The 26,315-nt window shown below is 34.3% G+C and overlaps 1 protein-coding gene across 1 annotated transcript in view; it reads left to right on the top strand.

Annotated features, from left to right (window-relative positions):
- Nucleotides 1–3,085: 3,085 nt before the first annotated feature.
- The window catches only part of LOC123536011 (uncharacterized), an 82,946-nt gene continuing 59,716 nt past the window's right edge, over nt 3,086–26,315 (top strand). The window contains exons 1-15 of the mRNA XM_053528651.1: nt 3,086–3,237; nt 6,171–6,317; nt 7,558–7,705; nt 11,200–11,265; nt 13,589–13,663; nt 14,506–14,568; nt 14,982–15,059; nt 16,096–16,164; nt 16,616–16,687; nt 18,417–18,494; nt 19,854–19,925; nt 20,675–20,746; nt 22,683–22,913; nt 25,598–25,732; nt 25,987–26,136. Coding sequence (XP_053384626.1) covers nt 6,188–6,317; nt 7,558–7,705; nt 11,200–11,265; nt 13,589–13,663; nt 14,506–14,568; nt 14,982–15,059; nt 16,096–16,164; nt 16,616–16,687; nt 18,417–18,494; nt 19,854–19,925; nt 20,675–20,746; nt 22,683–22,913; nt 25,598–25,732; nt 25,987–26,136 — 1,439 coding nt within the window. The 5' untranslated portion in view covers nt 3,086–3,237; nt 6,171–6,187. The remainder of the gene's footprint in view (nt 3,238–6,170; nt 6,318–7,557; nt 7,706–11,199; nt 11,266–13,588; nt 13,664–14,505; nt 14,569–14,981; nt 15,060–16,095; nt 16,165–16,615; nt 16,688–18,416; nt 18,495–19,853; nt 19,926–20,674; nt 20,747–22,682; nt 22,914–25,597; nt 25,733–25,986; nt 26,137–26,315) is intronic.

Here is a 26,315-nt window from a genome sequence, read left to right as displayed (position 1 = left end):
TGAACAAAACTAAATTTACTATAGGAGATAAACATTCTGATAGCAAACAATGTATTTCTTCCATATAATAAGCAAACTGAAGTTTGTCCATATGAAGGCTTAAGATGATCCTTGTCCTTTCTAAAAATGATTGTCGTTTTCAAAATTGTGATTTTGCTCGATTTTCCCATGGAAATAATACTTTTTTGGCCTTAGAATTTACATTGTTTAACCTTTAGCCTGCTGTAAGCAAGAGTTTCTGTCTTTGCGACCAGTGCAGAGCAAAACCAGCATGTACATTCTTGCAGGGCGGTCATGGTCTGCACTGTTCGCCATTCAATTAGTAAATATTTATTGAACAATTAACCCTTCGAATAACAAATAATATTGTCAAAATTGAATGATTGTCAAATCAATTATAGAAATTTAGCAGGGAAAGAGTTGTAATGATCGGCTGAAAAATCAAAAAGACCCTATTACCACCCTCAGAAACTTTTAGGATGATGTCTGTTTTATGTCTGTATCTTGCTGAGAAAAAAGAACATATTCAATAAAATGTACTCGGACCAAACCGTTTCTATAATAATACTCAGTTTCAACAGGTTTTAAACAGTATAAACTTTAATCTAAATAAAAATAATAGAAATGGCCTCAGATTAACTTTATAAAGGACACATTATAAAATAAACATTAAATGTTAGGCTAGCATGCTTTTGTGTATGTGATAGGGACCTATGGTGGCGTACAGCGCACGGTCCGGGACACCAGGTATATGAAAGAGGCCACCATAGGAAAGTCCAGTACTGATGATGCACACACCGCGAAATTTAGGCGTTACGTACACAAAAATGCGCGCTTGGTGAATTCATTATTTAATATTATCACCTGAAACTTTCAGCATCGCTAGAAAATAAACAAAGTTCGAATTCTATGGCAATTTTGATAAGAAAATAGCAGAGTGTTAATAAAGATATAGAAACAACCGATTTTTTTCTAAAATTACCTGTAAAACTTTATACAGCGCGATGGTAAATAGCTGTTTCGTTATTTTTTTTTTTTTTGTAAATAAATGTAAAATAGTACGGGCATAAAATTCAGCATTTTGGCCAGAAGATATCAAAAACAGAATAGAGAAAATCTTTAATAACTAAAAAACGCCAGATTTTTTTTAAAACATAAGAGTAAACAGTGTTGTCAAACAAATTTTTGTTAAATTACATATAGCCGCATTGTACTTATCGAACGGAGCATGCCAAGTTCATAGTGGATTTTAATAAGTTTTAAATAAATCGTTGTTCTTAATTTTATTATGTTGTTTTAAGCAATAAAAAGAAGTGTGGCAGTTGTCCCCTTGGATGTTTTGTGTGTAAGCAGGAAGGGAAACCGCGGGTATCCTTGTGGATGAATTCGTAAATTAATAACTTGCAGTAAACAGTATTAAAAATCTTAAACTTATGACAAATTTGATCGGAAAGCAACACCTAAAACATTACAATAAGAAAACATTACTACCACTAATACCCAGACATGTTTTATAACTTACACCCGGGCTTTGAATTTAGGCCCCTTTCATATAATTTTACAGTACACTAATTATAGTTTGGAACACATCAAGTCTAGATCTTGGATAAAGATGTAAAAATTGATAAAAAATGGAAAAATTATATGGATTCACTAGTCTGGCTACCGACTAGATAATCTTTTTTTTTTTAGAAAAAAATCTGTAAATAATTCCAACTTCATCAGTCCTGGCTCTGATTATCTAATGTTTTGAGAAGAAAAGGGACATAATTACACAAAATTTGAATAGTCTCAAGAGTTCTCTCCTTTTAACAAAACATTAGGTCTGAACACAGACTATGGATTCACGGGCGTACTGGCGTATAGGTAGCTACGCGCCTGAGTGCCTGGCTGAATGGTTGACTTTACAATTCTGTATTTAGAATAGTAGACGTCAGTGGGCATTCAAGGAAGGGGATAGGTTTGTCTGATGAAAAATTGTAAGAAAACAGATTGGTTACGCCTATATAAAATTGCTATTTTTATGTGTCTGAAATGCTATCTTACTGAAAGAATCACATTTTAATGTTCATTTCTCAATTTTGGGGCATGTGACAGGGTCATTTCTTATAATGGAAGTCTATTGAAAAAGTAATAGGAGTGTCTGACCATTACATACACACATTCGTTCCGAATACCGTATAGGGGACGAAAAGTCTAACCGTTAATCGCCAATTTAGGTACGAATATTAACTGTATATCAAGAAAACCTTCACAATAACCACTTATTTATGTGAATATGTGGATGGCAGAAGTGGACACTAACAGGCAGTTTTATCCTGTTAACATAATGATCCGGATAACTTGCAATTTTGCCACTTGCCAGATAATAACTGGATATGTGACATTTTTAGAGAAAACTGTTTTCATAAATAAGTGGATATGTGGTTGGCAGAAATATGCCACCATAGATAAGATAAAAAAAAAACATTACATATTTATTTTCGTTATATTTCCTACCTCAAATTAGTATATTTTGTTTTGTTAAGAATGAAATTTCATATTTACAGTGTAATTTTAAATGTAATGTCACATAAAGATTGTATTAAGAATGTAATGTAAATCATAGAGTCGTCAAACAATATAAATCTACTGCGATAATAACCCTTTTTTAATACATCTATTCTTCCGGGTAAGTCAGTGTTTGTTATAAACCCGCATAATCTTGTGTTGCGTAAACAAGGATATATTTGATATTCTGTTGATTGTATCGATGCTGACATTGAATACTAAAACAATTACTACCCGCTGACATCAGGGATTTTTATCCGTATAACTTTATTGTCTTTTATCATTCATTCATTTTAAAATAAATTAAGCATAGCCTTGATAAGAGTCTTCCTTTATAATATAGCCGCGCCATGAGAAAACCAACAGTGGCTTTGCGGCCAGCATGAATCCAGACCAGCCTGCGGTCTGGTCAGGATCCATGCTGCTCGCTAACGGTTTCTCTAATTGCAATAGGCTTTGACAGCGAACAGCATGGATCCTGACAAGACTGCGCGGATACGCAGGCTGGTCTGGAACCATGCTGGTCGCAAACGCACTATGTTGGGTTTCTCATTGCGCGGCTCAATAAGTGTTACTAGGACAGAAATCAGATGTTCAAAAATGTCGCATAATTGCTTAAGTTGCATAACTCAGTCATTCAGTTCACGTGTAAGACTCTGGATATATCTTTGATATTCGCTTAAAAAGGTAGGCATTGTTTTATATGAAGGTTTACTTATATTCTTGACGAAAGCCTCACTTATAGTTGAATATGCCGCCATGAAAAAGAAAAAAAAAAAAAAAAAAAAAAAAAAAGTTTAATATTTGTCAAACATAGCATTAAACAATTTTTGTAAGTAGAAACGTATTTTTTTTTCTTTTCTTTTTGTTAGCGATGTAGCATGCAAAAAAAATAGAGTAAACGTCTTATCTCGTCAGTGATATTGTCTGCAGCTTGTAGAAAATGTGAAAAAAGTACCGTGCAGCGTGCAGAAAATTTGAGTTAACATCTTATCATGTCAGCAGCGTAGTGTGCAGCGCGCAGAAAATGTGAGAACACGTCTTATCTTGTCAGCAGAAACAGAATACGTGAATAAAAGTCTAATGTTGTCAGCGATATAGTGTGAAGCTTGCAGAAAATGTGAAAAAGTATTATCTTAACAGCGATTTAGCGTGCATAAAAACAACAACAGCAACAAACAATCTTATGTCAGCGATGTAGTGTGCAGCGCGCAGAAAATGTGAAAAAAAACGTCTTATTATTTTATCAGCGATTTAGCATGCATAAAAAACAACAACAAAAACATCTTATCTTGTCAGCAATGTAGGTGCTAGAATATCTGGTAATGGATGGAGTACAATTTGAGTATTTTAGCGGTAATAGTTAATTTTAAGTAAGTTTACTTCTATACAGCTAAGAATTTCAAGTACATAAATCAAAGATTTCAAGGTACTAAGTCAAATTTTCGATTAAGTCTAGGGGTTTGAAATTGAAACGTTATTGAACTTTTATGATTTTTGTTATTTTAAACATGTCCTATACTACATAGATTGATATACAAGTCAAAGTTTCAGTAAGTATCCACTTTCCAGAAAGAAAAATATGGCTTCCCCATACTGAATTTCCAAACCTGGGTGATGAGTGTTTCTTTTTTTTTGTATTTTTGTTTGTTTTTGTCTTTAAGAGGGAGGGAAGTGGGGGAATAACATGAGGTGTGCATTCGAAAACGTATCGCTGAGTGACACCTGGTTAGACAAGTTGAACGGCAAAATAATGCACAAGGTAGTCGGGCAAAACCCTCCCCAGAATTTAATGCAGGATCAAGTGAGGGGATTTGCCCTACACCAGATAGTAGATACTTGTTTGCTATTAGTTTTCAAGCAGTACTTCCAGTTAGGTAAAAACCGCAACCCTAATAGTAGTTAAATATACAGCGAATATTATACGACACTCGCTACATACGGGCAGTATACACGCAAAGTAAAACTATATCAGATATACACCAGTGAAGGAAGATGTAATCTGAATTTTCAAATTAAGATATGTAAATTGATTTTGGAGTTATCTGTAAAACAAGAGGGCCATAATGGCCCTGTATCCATCACATGAGTAGAGTTCTTTGTTTAGACAAATTTCTTAACTAATGCTTTAAAAGCAAGAAAATTAGGAGAGTGGGTCAAGGTAAAGGTTATGCAAAATTACTTTTGAAATCTGTAAAGAAATATTATAGGTGATCCAGATCCCTTTGTTGAAGTTCAGAAAACAAGAAAATAGGTCAATAGATCACAATGATGGTCACTGAAAGTTGTTTGAAGAACGGCATGCCAAACTATACATGTAATCCAAATTTCAAAGCTCTATCTTAAAAAAGAATAAGAAAGGTCAGTAGGTCATATTCAAGATCACTGAAAATCAGTTTTAATTTCGATGTGCAAAGCTGTACATTTCATCCAGATTTCAAGGCTGTATTTTAAAGAACAAAAAGTAAGTCAGTAGGTCACATTCATGGTCACTTAAAGTCAGTTTTAAGATCGGTGTGCAAAACTGTACATTTCATCCAGATTTCAAGGCTGTGTCTTAAAAACAAGAAAGTAGGTCAGTAGGTCACATTCATGGTCACTTAAAGTCAGTTTAAGATCGATGTGCAAAACTGTACATGTCATCCCAATTTCAAGGCTGTGTCTTAAAAAACAAGAAAGTAGGTCAGTAGGTCAAGGTAAGAGTCACGTTACCCCTAACTACTTGGATCATAAGGTAATTATAATTAAATAGTCTAGGATATTTGATCAGATAAATATGTCAATAGCGCCTTATATCGTCTCATTGCAGCCTCATTACCCTGTGTACACAAAACTCTAATACTGAAGTGTGTCTAAAGCTCATTGTAACATCTAAATGCAGCTACAAGGTCCATTGTTTACAGGATCCTCTTGGAGAAAGGTGTCTGTAGCTTCTTGTAACGTATAATTGCAGACATGTTATCCAGTGTACACAAGACCCTGCTACAGAAGTGTGTCTATAGCTCCTTTTAACATCTAATTACAGCCGCATGACCCAGTGTATACTGGATCCTGCTGGAGAAAGGTGTCTGTACCTTCTTGTAACGTATAATTACAGCCAGATTACCCAGTGTACACAAGACCCTGCTACAGAAGTGTGTCTATAGCTCCTTGTAATACGTAATTTCAGATGTTTGACCGAGTGTACGCATGATCTTTTATAGAACACTGAATCCTGCTGTTACATATATTTTGCATTATCTTACCAACACGGCTAAGTATAAGTTAGACTAAGAACAAGTTTGAGAACAAGCCTCAAATATTAGGTTTGTAACAGTAGATTATCACCCAAAATTGTGTATACTAATGTAAAATGCTGTAAAACCCTGATATGTTGCTACGGATGAAAATTCCTTGGCGATACCGGCATCGGTAAACAAATAGGCTTTAAGACCGAGACATGACCTAATTGACCTTAGGTCCTGCTGCAAAAGTGTGTTTGTATCTCTGTTTAGTTTCATACAACAGGTCCTGCTAAAGAAAATGATGCCATCTTTATATCAAATTTCTTTTAGATAGAATAGAAGGAAAAAAACTGAAAGGTGGTTTATTTATTTTCTTTTCTTTTTTTGTAATTACAGATCAGTTTGAATTTCTGATGTCCAGATCACAGTTGGTGTTGTGGTCATGGATACACTTGCTATTTTGTGTATCCATGGTAACGAGTTTCTATGGTGAAGCTTACTACAACGACAGATATGGTGGACAAGGAATCGCTTATGATTCTGGTATGTAAAATTACAAGCTTTATAACATTTAAGATATTAAATGACAGCTTGAAATATAAAAGACATGGTAACAGCAAACATATCATATATCACAGACATTCGGAAGCCTATAGATACAGTTTTTATCGTAGCTTATAGGTATTTGGACTTCTTACATGTGATTTTGATATTTTTGAACATAAACGACGCTCATATCAATCTATCCTGTATAGTAATTGTGACGAAAAGACACATAGTTCGATGTCTTTTCTTTTTATCACGTTCTTTTCGTTAAATACAACCGTGCCATTGATCAATGGAGTCTTGCCGTCCAGGGCTTTATATAACTTGGACAAAAGGTCAAAGTCAAAACGAGATCGTCCCCGCTAGCAATTTAAGACCCATGTGTGCATATTTTAATCATAAAAATTGAGAAGTTTGGTGTAATGATAAAGAGAGAATGTGCTTGAAAAACACGAAGATGCCAAATGTCTTGAATTAACCTGAAATGTGAATATGTGGTTTTATGTCGCCAAAACGGTGAAATCAATCACATATCACTCCTCTCCCCCACTCTCCGGGTTACACCGGGCTGTGTTTTTGAATATTTTCGGCTTTGACTTCTTTTTGTTTGGATTTTTCTAAATTAAGTTTGGCTAGCTTCTTCGGCGGTACCAAACTGGTGTAAAACTGAGTTATACTAAGTGAAACACTAATATTTTATTTGAGTTGTCTCTATTTCATTGTTTGCCTTCAGGCTCATCTTGTGTATATCGCTATTTTATTTCCACCAATCTATTTTGTGTATATCGCTATTTTTATTTCCACCAATCTATTTTTATTTGATCCAAAAACAGACAACTCATTTCAACAAACTTTTTGTTGCACAAACCTCCAAAATGCACAACACATTTTATGGACCATTATACAATTATTGACTCTTGAGCCATTGAATATGATGTGATATTCACCGGAAGAGGGCAATATTGATCTCTTCCGGTGAATATCACATCATATTCAATGGCTCAAGAGTCAATAACTGTTTTATTATATGAACAAATATTTGTTGCAACATATTTAATGTTTGAAAGCATCAATAACTGCGTGAAACTTCTATTCTATTTTTAGAAAGTCATGTTTTATGGGGGAAAACCCACTACCATTAAACATGAAACATATTTTGAAAGATGATGAACGGTTTCGGCCAATAAAATTTAGGTTATTTTTAGAACATATAATAATAATCAGATTGTGTTAACAGTTGACCGAACATACGGTTTATGGTCGGACGAGGGAGATCTACAGAGTAACTACCTTTTAAGCAATAACTATTGGTCAGGAGAAGAATGCACGGGATGCATGTGCGATGATGATGCCGGAGTTATCACGTCGTGTGCAGGATCAACTGTGTATGTGCCATTCACTTTCTTGTTTATAATGCCTAATAATTTTTAATGAAAATAACAGTATAGAACTGACTGACAAAGGAATTTAAATGTTTACTTGATATTTGATTCGTCACGTAAACATTCGTTTTAGTAATAAACTATTGGAAGCATGCGCTTAAATAGTTCACTTAAAGTCTCACCCCTACAGAGCATTAGCTTCACTGTAACAGAAAATCAGCTTACTGCTGCAAAATATTAGCTTCACTGTAACAGTACACTGCCATTACACTTGCAATATATTAGCTTCACTGTAACAGAACATTAGCTTACTGCTGCAAAATATTAGCTTCACTGTAACAATACATTGCCTTTACACTTGCAAACATTAGCTTCACTGTAACAATACATTGCCTTTACACTTGCAAAACAGTAGCTTCACTGTAACAATACATTGCCTTTACACTTGTAAAACATTAGCTTCACTGTAACAGTACATTGCCTTTACACTTGCAAAACATTAGCTTCACTGTAACAATACATTGCCTTTACACTTGCAAAACATTAGCTTCACTGTAACAATACACTGCCATTACACTTGCAGTACATTAGCTTCACTGTAACAGAACATTAGCTTACTGCTGCAAAATATTAGCTTCACTGTAACAATACATTGCCTTTACACCTGCAAAACAGTAGCTTCACTGTAACAATACATTGCCTTTACACTTGCAAAACATTATCTTCACTGTAACAATACATTGCCTTTACACTTGTAAAACATTAGCTTCACTGTAACAATACATTGCCTTTACACTTGCAAAATATTAGCTTCACTGTAACAATACACTGCCTTTACACTTGCAAAACAGTAGCTTCACTGTAACAATACATTGCCTTTACACCTGCAAAACAGTAGCTTCACTGTAACAATACATTGCTTTTACACTAGCTTTACTGTTACGTAACATTGCCTTCACGAGTACAGAACATTAGCTTCACCGTTACGAAACATTGGCTCCACACTTACAGAACATTAGCTTTACTGTCACGTAACATTGCCTTCACAAGTACAGAACATTAGCTTCACCGTTACGAAACACTGCCTCCACACTTACAGAACATTAGCTTTACTGTTACGTAATATTGCCTTCACACTTCCAAAATATTAGCTCCACTGTACAAAACATTGCCTTCACGGAACGAAAATATTCACTGTTACGAAACATTAGCGTCATCTTTAGAGACATTAGGTTCGCCTTTACAGAATATAAGCTTTACTGTGACACGGCAAAAGGTTCCCATTTTTGGCGATTATTTTGTAATAAACGGATTAGCAAACACAATATTTTCTTTGCAGAATATAAGCTTTACTGTGACACGGCAAAAGGTTCCCATTTTTGGCGATTTTTTTGTAATAAACGGACTAGCAAACACAATATTTTCTTTGCAGAATATAAGCTTTACTGTGACACGGCAAAAGGTTCCCATTTTTGGCGGTTATTTTGTAATAAACGGACTAGCAAGCACAATATTTTCTTTGCAGAATATAAGCTTTACTGTGACACGGCAAAAGTTCCCATTTTTGGCGGTTATTTTGTAATAAACGGACTAGCAAACACAATATTTTCTTTGCAAAATATAAGGTTTACTGTGACACGGCAAAAAGTTCCCATTTTTGGCGGTTATTTTGTAATAAACGGATTAGCAAACACAATATTTTCTTTGCAGAATATAAGCTTTACTGTGACACGGCAAAAGGTTCCCATTTTTGGCGGTTATTTTGTAATAAACGGATTAGCAAACACAATATTTTCTTTGCAAAATATAAGCTTTACTGTGACACGGCAAAAGGTTCCCATTTTTGGCGGTTATTTTGTAATAAACGGATAAGCAAACACAATATTTTCTTTGCAGAACATAAGCTTTACTGTGACACGGCAAAAGGTTCCCATTTTTGGCGATTATTTTGTAATAAACGGATTAGCAAACACAATATTTTCTTTGCAGAACATAAGCTTTACTGTGACACGGCAAAAGGTTCCCATTTTTGGCGACTATTTTGTAATAAACGGATTAGCAAACACAATATTTTCTTTGCAGAACATAAGCTTTACTGTGACACGGCAAAAGTTCCCATTTTTTGGCGATTCTTTTGTAATAAACGGATTAGCAAACACAATATTTTCTTTGCAGAACATAAGCTTTACTGTGACACGGCAAAAGTTCCCATTTTTTGGCGATTCTTTTGTAATAAACGGATTAGCAAACACAATATTTTCTTTGCAGAACATAAGCTTTACTGTGACACGGCAAAAGTTCCCATTTTTTGGCGATTCTTTTGTAATAAACGGATTAGCAAACACAATATTTTCTTTGCAGAACATAAGCTTTACTGTGACACGGCAAAAGGTTCCCATTTTTGGCGATTCTTTTGTAATAAACGGACTAGCAAACACAATATTTTCTTTGCAGAATATAAGCTTTACTGTGACACGGCAAAAGGTTCCCATTTTTGGCGGTTATTTTGTAATAAACGGATTAGCAAACACAATATTTTCTTTGCAGAATATAAGCTTTACTGTGACACGGCAAAAGGTTCCCATTTTTGGCGGTTATTTTGTAATAAACGGATTAGCAAACACAATATTTTCTTTGCAGAACATAAGCTTTACTGTGACACGGCAAAAGGTTCCCATTTTTGGCGGTTATTTTGTAATAAACGGATTAGCAAACACAATATTTTCTTTGCAGAACATAAGCTTTACTGTGACACGGCAAAAGGTTCCCATTTTTGGCGGTTATTTTGTAATAAACGGATTAGCAAACACAATATTTTCTTTGCAGAACATAAGCTTTACTGTGACACGGCAAAAGGTTCCCATTTTTGGCGGTTATTTTGTAATAAACGGATTAGCAAACACAATATTTTCTTTGCAAAATATAAGGTTTACTGTGACACGGCAAAAGGTTCCCATTTTTGGCGATTATTTTGTAATAAACGGATTAGCAAACACAATATTTTCTTTGCAAAATATAAGCTTTACTGTAATACGGAATTAAGATCCCGTTTTTGCTTTTATAGACGGATTAGCAAACATAATATTATTTTCAGTCTATTTTCAATATCGCGTATTTATTATAACAAGATTTTGGATTTTATTTTCTCCACTGACCATGGAATGAACTGAAAGAAATTATTTCTAAAAACAGCATTTCTGTCATTTTATCTCATAATGATGATTACGAGGTAAGCAGGGATTTTTTTTTATTATCTCGTACCAAGGAGATAATATGACACAAAATATTTTTTATGAAAAATATTTGCTGGTAATCATCAGATAAATTAGAGAAAAAACATTTTTTTCAATCCACCCGTTTATCTTGTCGCCACGAGGAAAATCAAGGTCTCACATATCACACTATGCTTCTGTATAACACTGTTATCAAGTAGATTAATTTTCAGCACGATGCGTAAACATAGCAGACATGAAACTGTCGTCTGATATATATTTCAGTTCGATACGAGGTAAATTAATGACAAATATAGCAGCAGGAACGTTCTCAGAGACAACAACAAGCATGTACGTAATGTTTGTATTAAAATAGTTATGTGTGTGGTCATTGAGAGCGCATTGTTCTGTTATCAGTCAACTTGTAATGTTGATAGTAGGATATTTACGTTATTTTAATGATACTTTAAAATACTTCGGTTCATGGGTAAAATAACTTTCAACAGGCAATGCATATCCATATTCACAACTTACCATAATAATTTCTCCCCCTTAGGTTTGGGAGACATATTGTTTATGCCTTCGCCGTCTGTCTGTCCGTCCGTTAGTCCATTCGTCCGCATTAAGCTTGTCCGGCTTTCATAGGTCAAACTGCTGGCAGAATTTCGACGAAGGAATGATCATTACCGAGCCTAGTTGTGCATGTTCCGTTCTGCTGCAAAAATAGCCACCAGAACTAAAAAAAAGAAAAATGTTGTCTGGCTTTCAAAGGTCAAACTGCTGGCTGGATATCGACGAAACTGCATAAGAGAGATACATACCAAGCCTACTTGTGTATATCGGCGACACGTTCGCTTCACTGCACAAAATGGCCACCAAACCTAAAAATAGAAAAAGATTTTCCGGCCGCCAGACCTAAAGGAATAAGGTCAGTAATTTGGTCGAAAATGTGCTTCCGTGGTGTAGTCGGAAGAAGTCCATGATAATTAAATCCTAAATTACCCATTTTCCCGTTAATCTTTGTAGAACGAGTGCTTTAATCAAACTTTTCACTACTAGAATACATTTTGCATTAAATGAGCCTGTTTTCATGTTCATAGACCCTACATGGCACGTTTTTCGGATCGAAACTGGAAGTAGATGTTTATTGTGCGGACGAGAGCAACATGCGCCATTTTGAGGGTAGCAGACCACAACTGACTGGCATTTCACTAGGAACTATTCAACCCCCTATTTTCTTATCATTTTTTTTTTCGTTAATTTGTGACAGAATTTTCATGAATAATAGGTGTAGGAAAAAGAGATGTTCTATAAAGATACGTAAAAACAACCTGACAGACAAACATGTTGTTTTAGCTCGACTATTTGAAGAATAGTCTAGCTATTCTACTCACCCTGGCGTCGGCGTCGGCGTCACGCCTTGGTTAAGTTTTTGCATGCAAGTACATACAGCTATATTAAAGGCATATTAGCTTTGAAACTTATTTTTTCTTTTTCTAGGTCAGTTACCAATCGCACTGGGTCAAGTCCCATAACTCTGACATGTATTTTGAGCAAATTATGCCCCCTTTTGGACTTAGAAAATTCTGGTTAAAGTTTTACATGCAAGTTACTATCTCCAAAACTAATGCAGATATTGAATTGAAACTTCACATGTGTCTTCGGGGTTATAAAACTAGTTGATAGCAGCAAGTCCCATAACTCTGACATGTATTTTGAGCAAATAATGCCCCCTTTTGGACTTAGAAAATTCTGGTAAATGTTTTACAGCCAAGTTACTATCTCCAAAACTAATGTAGATATTGAATTGAAACTTCACATGTGTCTTCGGGGTATTAAAACTAGTTGATAGCAGCAAGTTCCATAACTCTGACATGTATTTTGGGCAAATTATGCCCCCTTTTGGACTTAGAAAATTCTGCCAGGTTAAAGTTTTGCGTGCAAGTACATACAGCTAATACTAAAAGGCATATAGATTTGAAACTTATTTTTTTCTTTTTCTAGATCAATTACCAACCTCACTGGGTCAAGTCCCATAACTCTGACATGTATTTTGAGCAAATTATGCCCCCTTTTGGACTTAGAAAATTCTGGTTAAAGTTTTACATGCAAGTTACTATCTCCAAAACTAATACAGATATTGAATTGAAACTTCACATGTGCCTTCGGGGTTATAAAACTAGTTGATAGCAGCAAGTCCCATAACTCTGACCTTCATTTTGGTCAAATTATGTCCCCTTTTAAACTTAAAACTCTTTTGATATTTAACACTTTTGGGTAATATTTTCCTGTTTCTGGGACAATATTTCGAATAGTCGAGCTTGGCTGTCTTACGGACAGCTCTTGTTTAATATGAAACTAAGAAGGAATTGAATTACTGACCTTTAACCTAAAGGTAAACATAGGTCAGTAGGTGCGACATAATACATATGTTTTTGTGACAAAAATACCTTTCAGCTTTCAAGTGAGTTTTATAGCTTCACCTGACAGATGCATCTATTGTCTTTTGTTACATATTTAAGTTGCAAAAAAGAAATATATCGGATAGCAAACACTGATAATATTTACCTGCAAGATAAATATCTAAGGTATTGTATTAATGTGCTTATTTGTTTCGTTGAATTTAGCATAATTCATTAATGTTCTCTAAAGTTGTACTGATTTTTATTTTCAGAACTATCATCAACTGTCCAAATTTTGAATTTTTCGAGAATGAAACTTTCGTAGATCTAACAAGTCTTCAAGAACTGTAAGTACATCGATGTAATAAAGACACGTGATTTCATATTTCCATTATTGCCTTGTAGTAATAAAGAAGCACATATTTTACCATACGAGCCGCGCCATTAGAAAACTAACATAGTGACTGTGCGACCAGCACGAGTCCAGACCAGCCTGCGCATCCGCACAGTCTGGTCAGGATCCATGCTGTTCGCTTTCAAAACCTATTGCAATTAGAGAAACTGTTAGCGAACAGTCTGGATCCATGCTGGTCTCAAAGTCACTATGTTGGTTTTCTCATGGAACGGCTCAAATATTTTCTTTGAGACATCACGTGACTTGGGTATTAATCATGGGGCAAGAGTATGCCAGTTCTGAAAACAGTGCTCTATTTTGTATAGTTATGACATGGCGGGTAATGGAACACAAGAGTGACATTTGTCAGTATATGATACGCTGACACTTTTTACATACTTGTAATGGGCATGAGTGCTCTTCGATTATGCTGAAGCACTGTTATTGCTTTATTATCAATATTATTATTATCATTATTATTATTATTGTTCTTGTTCTGTCGTTTCGGCTTAAAATGTCTTGTCTTTTTTATGATGACTTAGCATCGACACAAAAAAAAAAGCAGTCGTGAACTGAGTTTTTTGTCATAACGATACAAAGAAAAATAAAACGACCCTTAAATGTCATTATAGAGGTTGCAATATGACAAATCAGCAACTATAATTAAATAGATATCAATTATGTTTCGTTGTTCCTTGTTGCTTCATTGTAGATACACGATTCAAATACACTCCTTTTTGAGTTTCATTACGACATGATCAATTCAACATTTTAGTACATGGATTTATATTACAGTGTCGTCCAGGGTACAGCATTGAACCGCGTGCCGGATTTATCCACGACAGCTGTTATAAAAGTGTAAGTGTTTACTTTTTAGTAAGATATATTCCTGTTCAAAATCATCTTTACAATTTATTAGAAATACGCCACAGTCGTCCCCAGCCCCAATCATCTGTCAATGCATGCATGCATCCGTCCATCCATCAAGAAATCATAAAAATGTCGCTTTCTACCTGAAGCGACGCTAAAAATGTCGCTCTCAGAAAATGTCTAATTGGATAGCCTTACTAGTGCATATTAAAATTCGTGCGCTGTTCTGTTACTTAACAGTTTATATCTATGTTATAAGTTTCACGATATGTATGCGAAGACAATGGCGTACCAAAACAATATATTGATATGAATTATCGGAGGAATCTTCCATTAAATTCTTGCTTAGACTACCAGAAATATATTTTATTGTTTTTATTCTTTTTTCTTATTGGATTTAGAAATCTGGCTGGCAATTCTATATCTATGAGCACAGACAACCACCTCGGCTGGAGGTGGCCGACAACAATACAGTATTTGTACGTAATGTACTATATACATCTTATCATGTAAAGTTTATAAATATTATCATTTGCATTCAGAATACTACTTGCAAAGAAAGTGTATAGAGAATTTTTGCTATTCAAAAACCAAGATAATTGTCCGCAGGAATTCTGAAATAGGGTAAAATGTCAACAGCTGTACCAGAACTAGGACAAATGTCTACAGGAGTTCTGAAATACGGTAAAATGTCCACATCTGTACCAGAAACAGGACAAATGCCCACAGGAGTTCTTAAATACGATAGAATATCCATAGCTGTACCAGAACTAGGACAAATGTCTGAAGGAGTTCCGAAATAGGGTACACTGTACAAAGCTATATCAGAGCAAGGACACATGTTCGCAAGAGTTCTGAAATAGGGTAAATTATCCACAGAAGTTTCAAAAGACAGGTTAAATTTTCCGCTGTACTACTAGCATAATCATAATAAAATGCCACTGTTGTACCAAAAAAGATGGGTAAAGTCTCACTACAGTACCTGACCAGGGTTAAATATCCACAATAGTAACAAATGCCCACAAAAGGTCTTAAATAGGATATAATATCCACAGCTGTACCAGAACTAGGACACATGTCTGAAGGAGTTCTGAAATAGGGTACACTGTCAAAAGCTGTACCAGAAATAAGACAAATGTCTGGTTTTCAGCCAATATATACAATGTTCTGGTTGCTTCAGCAGCGAATCAGAATATACTCCTTCCCAATAGTGACATATATAAGCAAATGAATTCAAGTACAAATGTTAAAAATTACAAAGGATGACAACAATGTGGCATCACATTCGCATCCGAGTTAATGGCTACACGATAACGTACTAGATCAACAACAAGAACAAAGAATAAAATAAAGCTAACAAATCATTAATCAAGTATAAACGCACTCTAAGATGATGATAACATTGATTCCTGGAGCAAAACATTTTGTAACTTGTTTAACCAAATTGTCTTCGTAATATATGACTTAGTGCACTGTTGTAGAGAGCTTGTAGTACGTTTCTTTTCTGATTTAAAGGGCGATGATGAACAACTTGCTGTACTGGCTACCAGAAAACTTTGTGGACGGACCGAACCTTAGAATCGCGTAAGTGAATAAACAATCATTTAGCTTTGCAGTTACAAACTGGTTACGAAAAGGGCAAAAAATGTAACAAAGGCACAGAATGAGCTGTTAGTATATATGGATGACATGGCAAACATCGTCCGGTCAGTCGCCGCTCACCGGGCTCACGATTTCGCACTTGGAAATCAAAAGGTTAAAATAAAGGCCAAATCAAAATCTAGGTTGCTTAATATTATAAAACGCATTATCAACACGCTATAGACAAACCTTTTGACAATATCTACATGAAACATAGCAAAAGATATATATCCATACTGATAGTATGATAACAGGGAATTGAAACTTAGACACGCAGTCAATTCGTATGAAACGCTAGAAAATTAAAATTGACTAGATTTCATGCAAAAATTCTTGATGATTTTATCAAAATATGAAATTATAGACATTACTGAAACTAATATTTTATTTGCAGGAGTTTTAGTAATAATGAGCTGTTACAGATGCATCCCACAATATTTGGTGATACTTCCTCCCTGATCTACCTGTAAGTACTTTTAGTTGTTATTACCACATAAAAGTAGTACGTTCGAAATTCCTAACAAGATTGTTGGCTCATTATCGATCGAAAAGAAATCAAACTAAAAAATAGGCAACAAATTCTCCAATACCCGATTTTCAAAACATAGTTTGTCATATCAGTTTTAAGCTCCCCTGACGTTTTTTACATGTGAACTTTTGATAGAGGTTGGCACAAGGCATCTGTTGTGCATCGTCCTGCCTCAACAGTTTTACTAAAATCTTCTGAATCTTTGTTGAAATAACGTTAAAACTTGGGCTATCCTCTCCTGAAAAGGATGTCTCTTATGATGATTTCGCTTGGCCAGTTTTACGGGTTTGTAGAGCTAAAAGAAGCTTAAAAGCAATTTAAATGCTATCTTCTCTTAACTTCTTAACTGATTTGAACTAAGCTTTGTCAGTATCATCCATGTGTACACCTCTCTCACGTTTATTCATATAGTTTTGCTTGACTATTAATAGGGGACCAAAGCCTAAAACCGGTTAACTACTTTTTCTCATAAATGACTTGATAGATCTACACCAAACACGGTTTGTAGCATCCTTAAAGGTCAAAAATATCTGTTTAGCTATTTTGGGGACCACCAGGGCCGAATATAGGGAAAAATAAAAATAATTTTCTCGTAGACTACTTTATGGACTTCCACCGAACAACGTCTGTAGTCTCTTTCTAATTTGTTTAGATTATACTATTAAGGGTCACCAGAGCTAAAAAATATAAGTAAAACCTTTAAATGACTTTTTCTGTTGAACTTCTCAAACTTAGTCCCGGGTCGTCCTTGTACATAGTATACCTTTTTCAGAACTGGCTGTATCACAGTCATCAAAGCTTAACATATCAAAATGGTGACATCCAGCTTAACCTTAATGTTTGACTGCATTTTACTCTGTTCTTTTCTTGATCGCATATTTCTGATATATGTCTTTAAATTTATTTTATGAACATTTCTATAGTCAATAGCGCATTTTTCCCTGACACTGCTAGTAAACAGGTATAAATTGATTTGAAGACAGACATAAAAACTCTGCTTCACAAATTTATATTATGTAAAATACAATAAGTTTTATAAATTGGGGGTAACCCTAGCTTTAAGCTTTTATAAAAATGCCTATTATTGAGATTTTATTTGAAGCCAATTAGCGGAAACGGATATGGAATTTGTCCATTCGTGACAAACTGTGTCCCATCGATTAGTGGATTTTGAAATTAATCAATATTTCCTATAATTAGAAGTTTTACGTAAAACTCATACATTTAGCTTCGAGGTCAAGGTCAGGCTTGGAGGTCAAAGGTTTTTATGATTTATTCTTATGTTTTGTCAATAACTCTGCCATTTATCAAGGGATTTCAGACTGTGTCGTGCGCAATACAAATACCCCGTGTCATTAAAGGTAAGGTCACTTTTATTTGTTATAATACCCGCGGTCATTTTTCTTGCCCAGTCAATAGTTTTGTCATGCATTGGTTGACATACAAGTAATCTGGCACAAATAGGCACCATAATAAGACACTGTGTCACATTCAAGACCCAGATTCCTAAATAAAGAGGCATGGTTACATTTGTTGGTTAAATGGTAACATAGTTATTCTATTTTATCTTATTATTCTATTTTCGATGTAAATATGTTTCATATAAACCTAGAAAAATTCTTGTTAACATAAAAAAAATGTAATTTACGCTCATACTTGCTTGCAGCGGAATGGATGGTAACAGGATAAGCAGATTGTCCAGGAATAGTATTGCTGCATTGGCAACCAGCAATTTTCAACATTTGTAAGTATCAAAATATTGTTTTGTATATTTCATACGTTGATTATGACATTGTATATCTAAATACGTCTGTGCATTACAGAAATGAAATAGTGAAGACTTTTTTTAAAATATTTCCTTTAAACTGTTTGGTTGATGTGAATTTGCTTAGAATAATTATGTTGTTGTTTTCAACAGAGAGATTGAATACGAATTACCACTACAATATACGAAATAATCACCACTACAATATCATCACTACAATATACGAACTAATCACCACCACAATATACGAACAATCACCATTACAATATACGAATTAATCACCATTACAATATACGAACTAATCACCACCACAATATATGAATTAATTACTACCATAAAACCACCAAAATATACGAACTAATCACCAACACAATATATGAGCTAATCACCACGACAATATATTAACTAATTACCACTACCACAGTATACGAACTAATCACCACCACAATATACGAACTAATCACCACCACAATATACGGACTAATCACCACCACGATATACGAACTAATCACCACCACGTTATACGAACTAATCACCTCCACAATATACGAACTAATCACCATCACAATATACGAACTAATCACCACCACAATATACGAACTAATCACCACCACAATATACGGACTAATCACCTCCACAATATACGAACTAGTCACCTCCACAATATACGAACTAATCACCACCACAATATACGGACTAATCACCCCCACAATATACGAACTAATCACCACCACAATATACGAACTAATCACCACCACAATATACGAACTAATCACCACCACAATATACGGATTAATCACATCCACAATATACGGACTAATCACCTCCACAATATACGAACTAATCACCACCACAGTATACGAACTAATCACCACCACAATATACGAACTAATCACCACCACGATATACGGACTAATCACCTCCACAATATACGAACTAATCACCACCACAATATACGGATTAATCACATCCACAATATACGAACTAATCACCACCACGATATACGGAGACCAATTACGATAAAGTGTTTAGCATTATAAACAAGTCTGTATATTTCACAATAAGTCCACTTACCCAATAAGATAAGTGTCGATGTTGCTCTATATATACGCCATAGTTGCACAACACATTCGCACTGGTTCAACAGTTGTATGTTATTATACTAAAATCTCTAAAATCAGCAGTAATATTTTACTCGCTTATATATTTATTTTTATCATGTGAATGCTCTTCAGTTTTGGAACAAATGAAGATAATGATCAAGAATAGTTGCCTAAACAAAAGTTTATGTTTTGGCAAGGAATTCATGTATCATAAATTTCTTTTTTTTTTTTGCAGAAATATAAGTAACAACGAAATAGTATTCATCCAGGCTGGCACATTTGACCAGTTTCCAAATCTAAAAATTCTGTAAGTAAACATTTATGATTATCTGTATATATTTGAATACAAATAACATAATAAAATCTGGAAAGTAGATCCCCCGGAAGCACCGAGAACAAGGCAAACAGTGAAAATTGCAGACTCGGTTTGATTGAGTCTGTTCATGAGCAGTCATGGAAAATGCAACACTGCCCACGCCCCCTAGCACCGGCTTAAGCCGTATTCAATCTTCAAATCTAAATGAGTTGAAATCAATTATCCCGAAGGACCAGAAAATATAACAACACTGAGATGAAGTCGGGGCGACTTTTTACGGCCGTCACACAGCACTTAACACCCGCTGTTGTGAAGTAAATAAAATCTGGAAATTAGATCCCTCGGAAGCATCGAGAACATAAGTTGGCCTTAACTGAGACAATGACATCGATGTGGGTTCGAGCCTCACTCGGGGGCGTTGAATTCTTCATGTGAGGAAGCCATCCAGCTGGCTTACGGAAGGTCGGTGGTTCTACCCAGGTGCCCGCTCGTGATGAAATAATGCACGGAGGGGCACCTGGGGTCTTCCTCCACCATCAAAGCTGGAAAGTCGCCATATGACCTATAACTGTGTCGGTGCGACGTTAAACCCAACAAAATAAATAAATATAAATAAGACGATTTACACGACATTAGTAATACTTATAACATGACGTTGCGGTCGTGAATTTCCATAAAGTGAATGAAAGATATTCAAGGGAAATTAAAAACTTAAATTAGTCATTTGTTTTTATTTGCAGGGAAGTTCATGGAAATTCACTGCCAACCATCAGCGTGAATGTCTTCTCTAACATGCCAGAATTACTGCACTTGTAAGTATTTTACTTGAATTTTGTTTTGGAAATTTCATTGCGATCTGTGTTTTTGTTTAGATATTGAATTTTCTCATTGAAGAAAATTGTGCTTTTGCTTGAATATTGCTATGTTGTCATTGAAAGAAATCGTGTTTTTGTCTGAAAATATGTCATCGTTGTCATTGAAGGAGCCGTGCTTTTATTTCAATATTATATTGTTGTCATAAAGAAAGAAAGCGTGTTATTGTTTAAATATTATATTGTTGTTATTGATGGAACGTGCTTTTTTGATATTGCATTGTTGTCACTGAAGAAACCGTGCTTTTGTTGAATATTCCCGTCATTAAAGGCCTCGTTTGTTGTTTGAAAATTGCGTTGTAGTGAATGAAAGAAATAATGTTTTACTTTGAATATCATATCGTTGTCATTGAAGGAATAATGTTTTTGTTTGAATATTACATTGTTGTCATTGGAGAAATCGTGCATTGTTTGAAAATTACATTGTTGTCATTGAAGAAATTTTGCTTGGTTTGAATGTTGCAGTAATCGTGCTTTTTGTTTATATTATATTGATTTCATTGAAGAAATTGTGTTGTCTTTGAATATTACATTGTTGTCATTGGAGAGATCGTGCTTTGTTTGAATATGATATTGTTATAACTGAAGGAACCATGTTTTTCTTTGTTTGAATATAACATAGTTGTCATTGAAAGCAGCATCGTTGCCATTGAAGGAGCTATGCTTTCTGTTTGAATAGTAGATTGCTGTCATTGAAGAAATCGTACTTTTTTTGAATATTACATTGTTGTCATTGAAAGAAGTAATGTCATGTCTTTAAATATTACATTGTTGTAATTGAAGGAATCGTGCTTTGTTTGAATAATACATTGTTGTCTTTGAATGAATTGTACTTTTAGTTTGAATATTCTACAATGCATTAATGTCGTTGAAATAATCGTGCTTTGTCTGAATATAAAATTGTTGTCATTGAAGAAATTGTGCTTTGTTTGAATATTACATTGTTATAACTCAAGGAATCATGCTTTTTGTTAGAGTATTACATTGTTGTCATTGAAAGAATCGTGCTTTTGTCTGAATATTACTTTGTTTTCATTGGAGGAACCGTGGTTTTGTTTGAATATTAGATTGTTGTCACTGAAGGAACCGTACTTTTGTTTGAATTTTGCATTGTTTTCATGGATAGAACCGTGCTTTTGTTTGATTATTGTCTTCGTTGAAGGCGTTTTGCTTTTGTTTGAGTATTGCATTTTTGTTATTGAAGAAATCGTGTTTTAGCTTGAATATGAAATTGTTCTTTGCTGCATAGCACTTTTGGACAATTGCGAATTTCACAATATAGTTCCAGCACTGACAGCTCTGTATTTCTGAAGAATAATACTATCACAGTCAATATATCACACAAAAACACTATCATCAACGATTAACTTTTTGCTACACATCAAAGAATTCAGTCCATGTTTAAATTTTCAACCGACATCTGTCATGGCCGCCAATCTGGTGTAGTTTTTTAAATCCTTCCGCACAGATATGTAGTCCTGTTTATACACTGCATGGTGTTCTTTGTGTAAGTGTTCTTGTTTGTATACAGCATTACTGTACTTGTTGTATATTTGTTCACGTTTGATTAATGCAAAGCTGTATTGTGGTATTTGAAATTTCCCGTTTTTTTTTTTTTATATTTCAATAAACAGTATTGTTGTATTTCAAGTTTCCATGTTCTCGACAGTCGTAAATGAAAAATGTATACATTATTATAATATCATATCATATCATATCATACCATTTTATACTATTGTATACTGCATGGTTGTCTTGGAAGTTTGTTTGCCCTTGTTTGTATACTGCATTTTTGTATTTGGAGTAACCTTGGTCTCGACTATCGTACCAGATGTAACATTGATATTTTCTAAATTGAATGATTAATATATTTCAGGGACTTACATGCTAACAATATATCTGCGTTGCCCAGAAAAAGTTTCGAGAATCTTCCCAAATTGATGGAATTAAGATTACACTCTCAGAAAATCCCTATGACATCAATAGCTTATGATGCTTGGACCAACATTGGAGATGAACTCATAAACTTGTTTGTGAGCCAGAATAGTTTGTCGACGTTCCCTCATCAAGTTTTAGAGGAAGGTTCATATCCAAAATTAGAGAGAATGTAAGTTCCGAAAATATAGTTTTGTAAGAACAATTTAAGTCTAAATAGCAGAGCGACAGCGTCGCATCACGGTTAGACGCGTGAAAAGAAAATGAATATCATGTATACTGTCGAGTTGAAAATTCGTGGTACATTTTTCAGTCGGTGTTGTTCGGGTTTCTCCCAGTACACTATGCGCATAGTAATCATCGGAGTCAGTTTACGGATGATAAAAGCATCTTGCTTACTACTTTGAACATTGAATAAAAATATAAAGGAGTGTTTGATAAATTAAATAAGAAATAAGCACTAAATATATTTTTATGTAGAAAAATAATATGAAATTAGGCGCTGCCTATCTGAAGGGAAACCCTATTCATACAGATTCTTTCTTTCTTCTGCATAAATTGTTCTTTTTTATTTTCAGTTTTGACTGTAAGCATGACGGTTTTGCTTTTGTTATGAAATTATGAACAAAGACATTTTTTTAGATGATTGGTTTAATTGAACGAGATCTAATCATTTCGTCAAATGTGTCAAGACTAGACTGACGATGGAAAATGGTGTTCATGATTTAGATCAAAGTGATATTTTGGTGCACAGAATCTAGTCCCAAATATATACATATATACACTTGGCTCTATGTGGCCCACCGACCATGCCTTTGCTGTCAGTCTTTTTCTTGAGTACAAATTTCTGAATCGAGCAATGCAAAGTTTCTATTCAGTTCATGTCTTACAAATAGTTAAAAATACATATTTATCCTGCGTAATGTCATGTTCAACCTCATGGCATCAGCGCATTTGAATGAAGTGGGTGCAACATCAAGTCAGACTTGACAGTATTCATGCTTCATAGCAAACATAGAAAAATTGTTTAAAAAAATTATCTTTTTATAGAGAAAATGGATATCACAATTAATTGGAAACCAGAATGAAATAAGGTGCTATCTAAATGGCAGAGTTCTCTTAAGAAATCAACAGTGCTCCCCCAAAAATTAAAGAAGTTGTGTTATCGTATTTTAATGGCAATACCTGGTATTACAGATTCTTTTTATAAAGTTTAATGTTCTATTAAGTTATTAACACAATTATTTGCATTAATGATAATCCATAATTCCTGAACGTAATATCAGTGTTTTAGGGATTCTAACAGTACAGTAAAATTAAAATTCAGTTAGGCAAAACTTATATTCTATAGAAAAAGGATTACATCTTCTACATCATAAAGATGAAGAGAATCACTTACAGCTAAAATATTTATGTTATACTGCTTGTCATATTTATTAAGATCATAGAAACCAGATGAATAGAAATTTATCTCTTTTCGGGGGAATATATGAAAAATGTGATTTAAATTTTCAATGTAGATATTTAATGTTCTTCTGATAAGTAAACTTGTGTAATTCCTGAACTTACATTATCCTGTTATCCTATACATAGATTATTGCAATGTCTTTTGCATCGGAAACACAATTTTATAATATATACAACCGATTTATGACTATTAACTCTAATTGTGATGTGTTTCGAGAAAAGTATTTTTTCAGCTCTTTAAGGTTGAAGGTCAGTAATTCAAATCCTCTTTTGTTTCTTACAAAATACGACAACTTCAGGTCATATTTACGTATCTTTATAGAACTTTTTTTCTGCACCTATTTTTCATGAATATTCTATAACAAATTAACGAAAAAATGAAAAGAAAATAGGGGGTTGAATGCCAGTCTGTTATGGTCTGCTACGCTTAAAAAGTGCGAATATTTGCTCTTGTCTGCGTTTAGTTGTCGATCTGCAAAACTTGCCACGTGGGGCTTATGAACATGAGAACTGTCGCATTTAATGCAGAACGTATCCTTGTCGTGAAAAGGTGTGATTAAAGCACTTTATTCTACACGAATTTGCGCTAAAATGGGAAAATTAGCATCTATTTTCAACCGAATTACTGACATTGTTCCCACACGAAACCAAAAAAAAACCCCACCGATTCCGCGAATTTTCAGCTCGTTAGAATACGATAGAATAAGAATAATCTGCTTTCTTTTAAGGAAATAGCGCCGGTAGCTCTGCTTACGATTGTTCATAAACAATTTTATTTTATCGAATGTCTTCTTAAAATTATTTACTGTGAACTTCGCGGCTCCGCAATTCGGGAATTGTGGGAAGAAAACAACAACAGTGATAACGGTGAAGGTATTGAAAAAAGTCGAACGGTATATAGGGTTACTTTGACAAATACACGTTCAAATTATCTATTATATAGACGGAAAAACCTTCAGTTTTCCCGTATTATAATATACAATATTTTCAATGTCTAACTTTTTTGTCTTGCTGCCTTAACTGAAGATTGTTCCATTAGTTCAGTCCACATGGCCCTAAAGCTTATTTCAAACAATATTGAAATTAATGTTATCTGAAGGAATAATAATGATGATAATAATAATAATAATAATAATAATAATAATAAAAAGTAATAATAATGATAACATCTTTATTTTCAGAAGGTAGCACATGAAGAAATAAATAAGTAAAAAGTACAGATGATACATCTTAATTCTAAATGCGGCCCTCTGAACAACAACAACAACCAATACATTTTACACTATCACATTACCTAATTAATATCACATTCATTCTTAGACAAATGCGTCTTAAAGAAGATATTATCTTTAAGTATCCATTAAATTACTGTACATCTTGCTGTTACAGTTTTGCAGACAACAACGCGATATCGAATGTGACGGAGTATGGATCTGAAGCGTTTCCCACCTCCCAGAATTTCTTATACTCCAAGAAGAGGCTGATATTTACGCCATTCGCTGCTTATCCCGCTTTACACACATTGTAAGTGAAATGTCATACTTATAATAGTCTTACTGTTACTGATCTATCATATTGATTACACCGTCACCATTTGTTAGTGTAATTGTCTGTTCTTTTGCGACATTGATTTGTGTGTAAATGCTGCGTTACTGTATGAGATGAGGAACTATGGTTGTGCATGGATCGAACTCTCTGTAGTGTACTGTAATTATCTGTGCTAAGACAAGGTCTGTCATATGATATACAATGCTTTGTCCGTGTTATTCTATTTGCAGGTATCTTCATGCTAATTTGATTACACACATAGGGAAGTATGACTTCTGCAACCTGACGAATTTACAGAACTTGTACATCAACAGTAACTTACTCACGGATGATAATATAGACGATGATGCTTTTCAGTGTTTGCCTGTACTCGACCTTCTGTAAGACTCTTGCTTTTCCCTATCTATTGTCAGTACAGTTTTGACAAAAGTAGTTTATTAATGTGATTTTCATTCTCTTGGTATCATTTAATCTTTTTTAGTTTAAAGAACAGAATGAGGCAAAGATATTCGGTTTAATAACAAGTAGTAAGAGAATAATGGACAGTATGAGAATAATA

This window comes from Mercenaria mercenaria, chromosome 17, assembly GCF_021730395.1.
Source record: "Mercenaria mercenaria strain notata chromosome 17, MADL_Memer_1, whole genome shotgun sequence".
Classification (NCBI taxonomy): domain Eukaryota; kingdom Metazoa; phylum Mollusca; class Bivalvia; order Venerida; family Veneridae; genus Mercenaria; species Mercenaria mercenaria.
The sequence above is the reverse complement of the archived record's forward strand: the minus strand, read 5'-3'. Positions and strand labels throughout refer to the sequence as shown.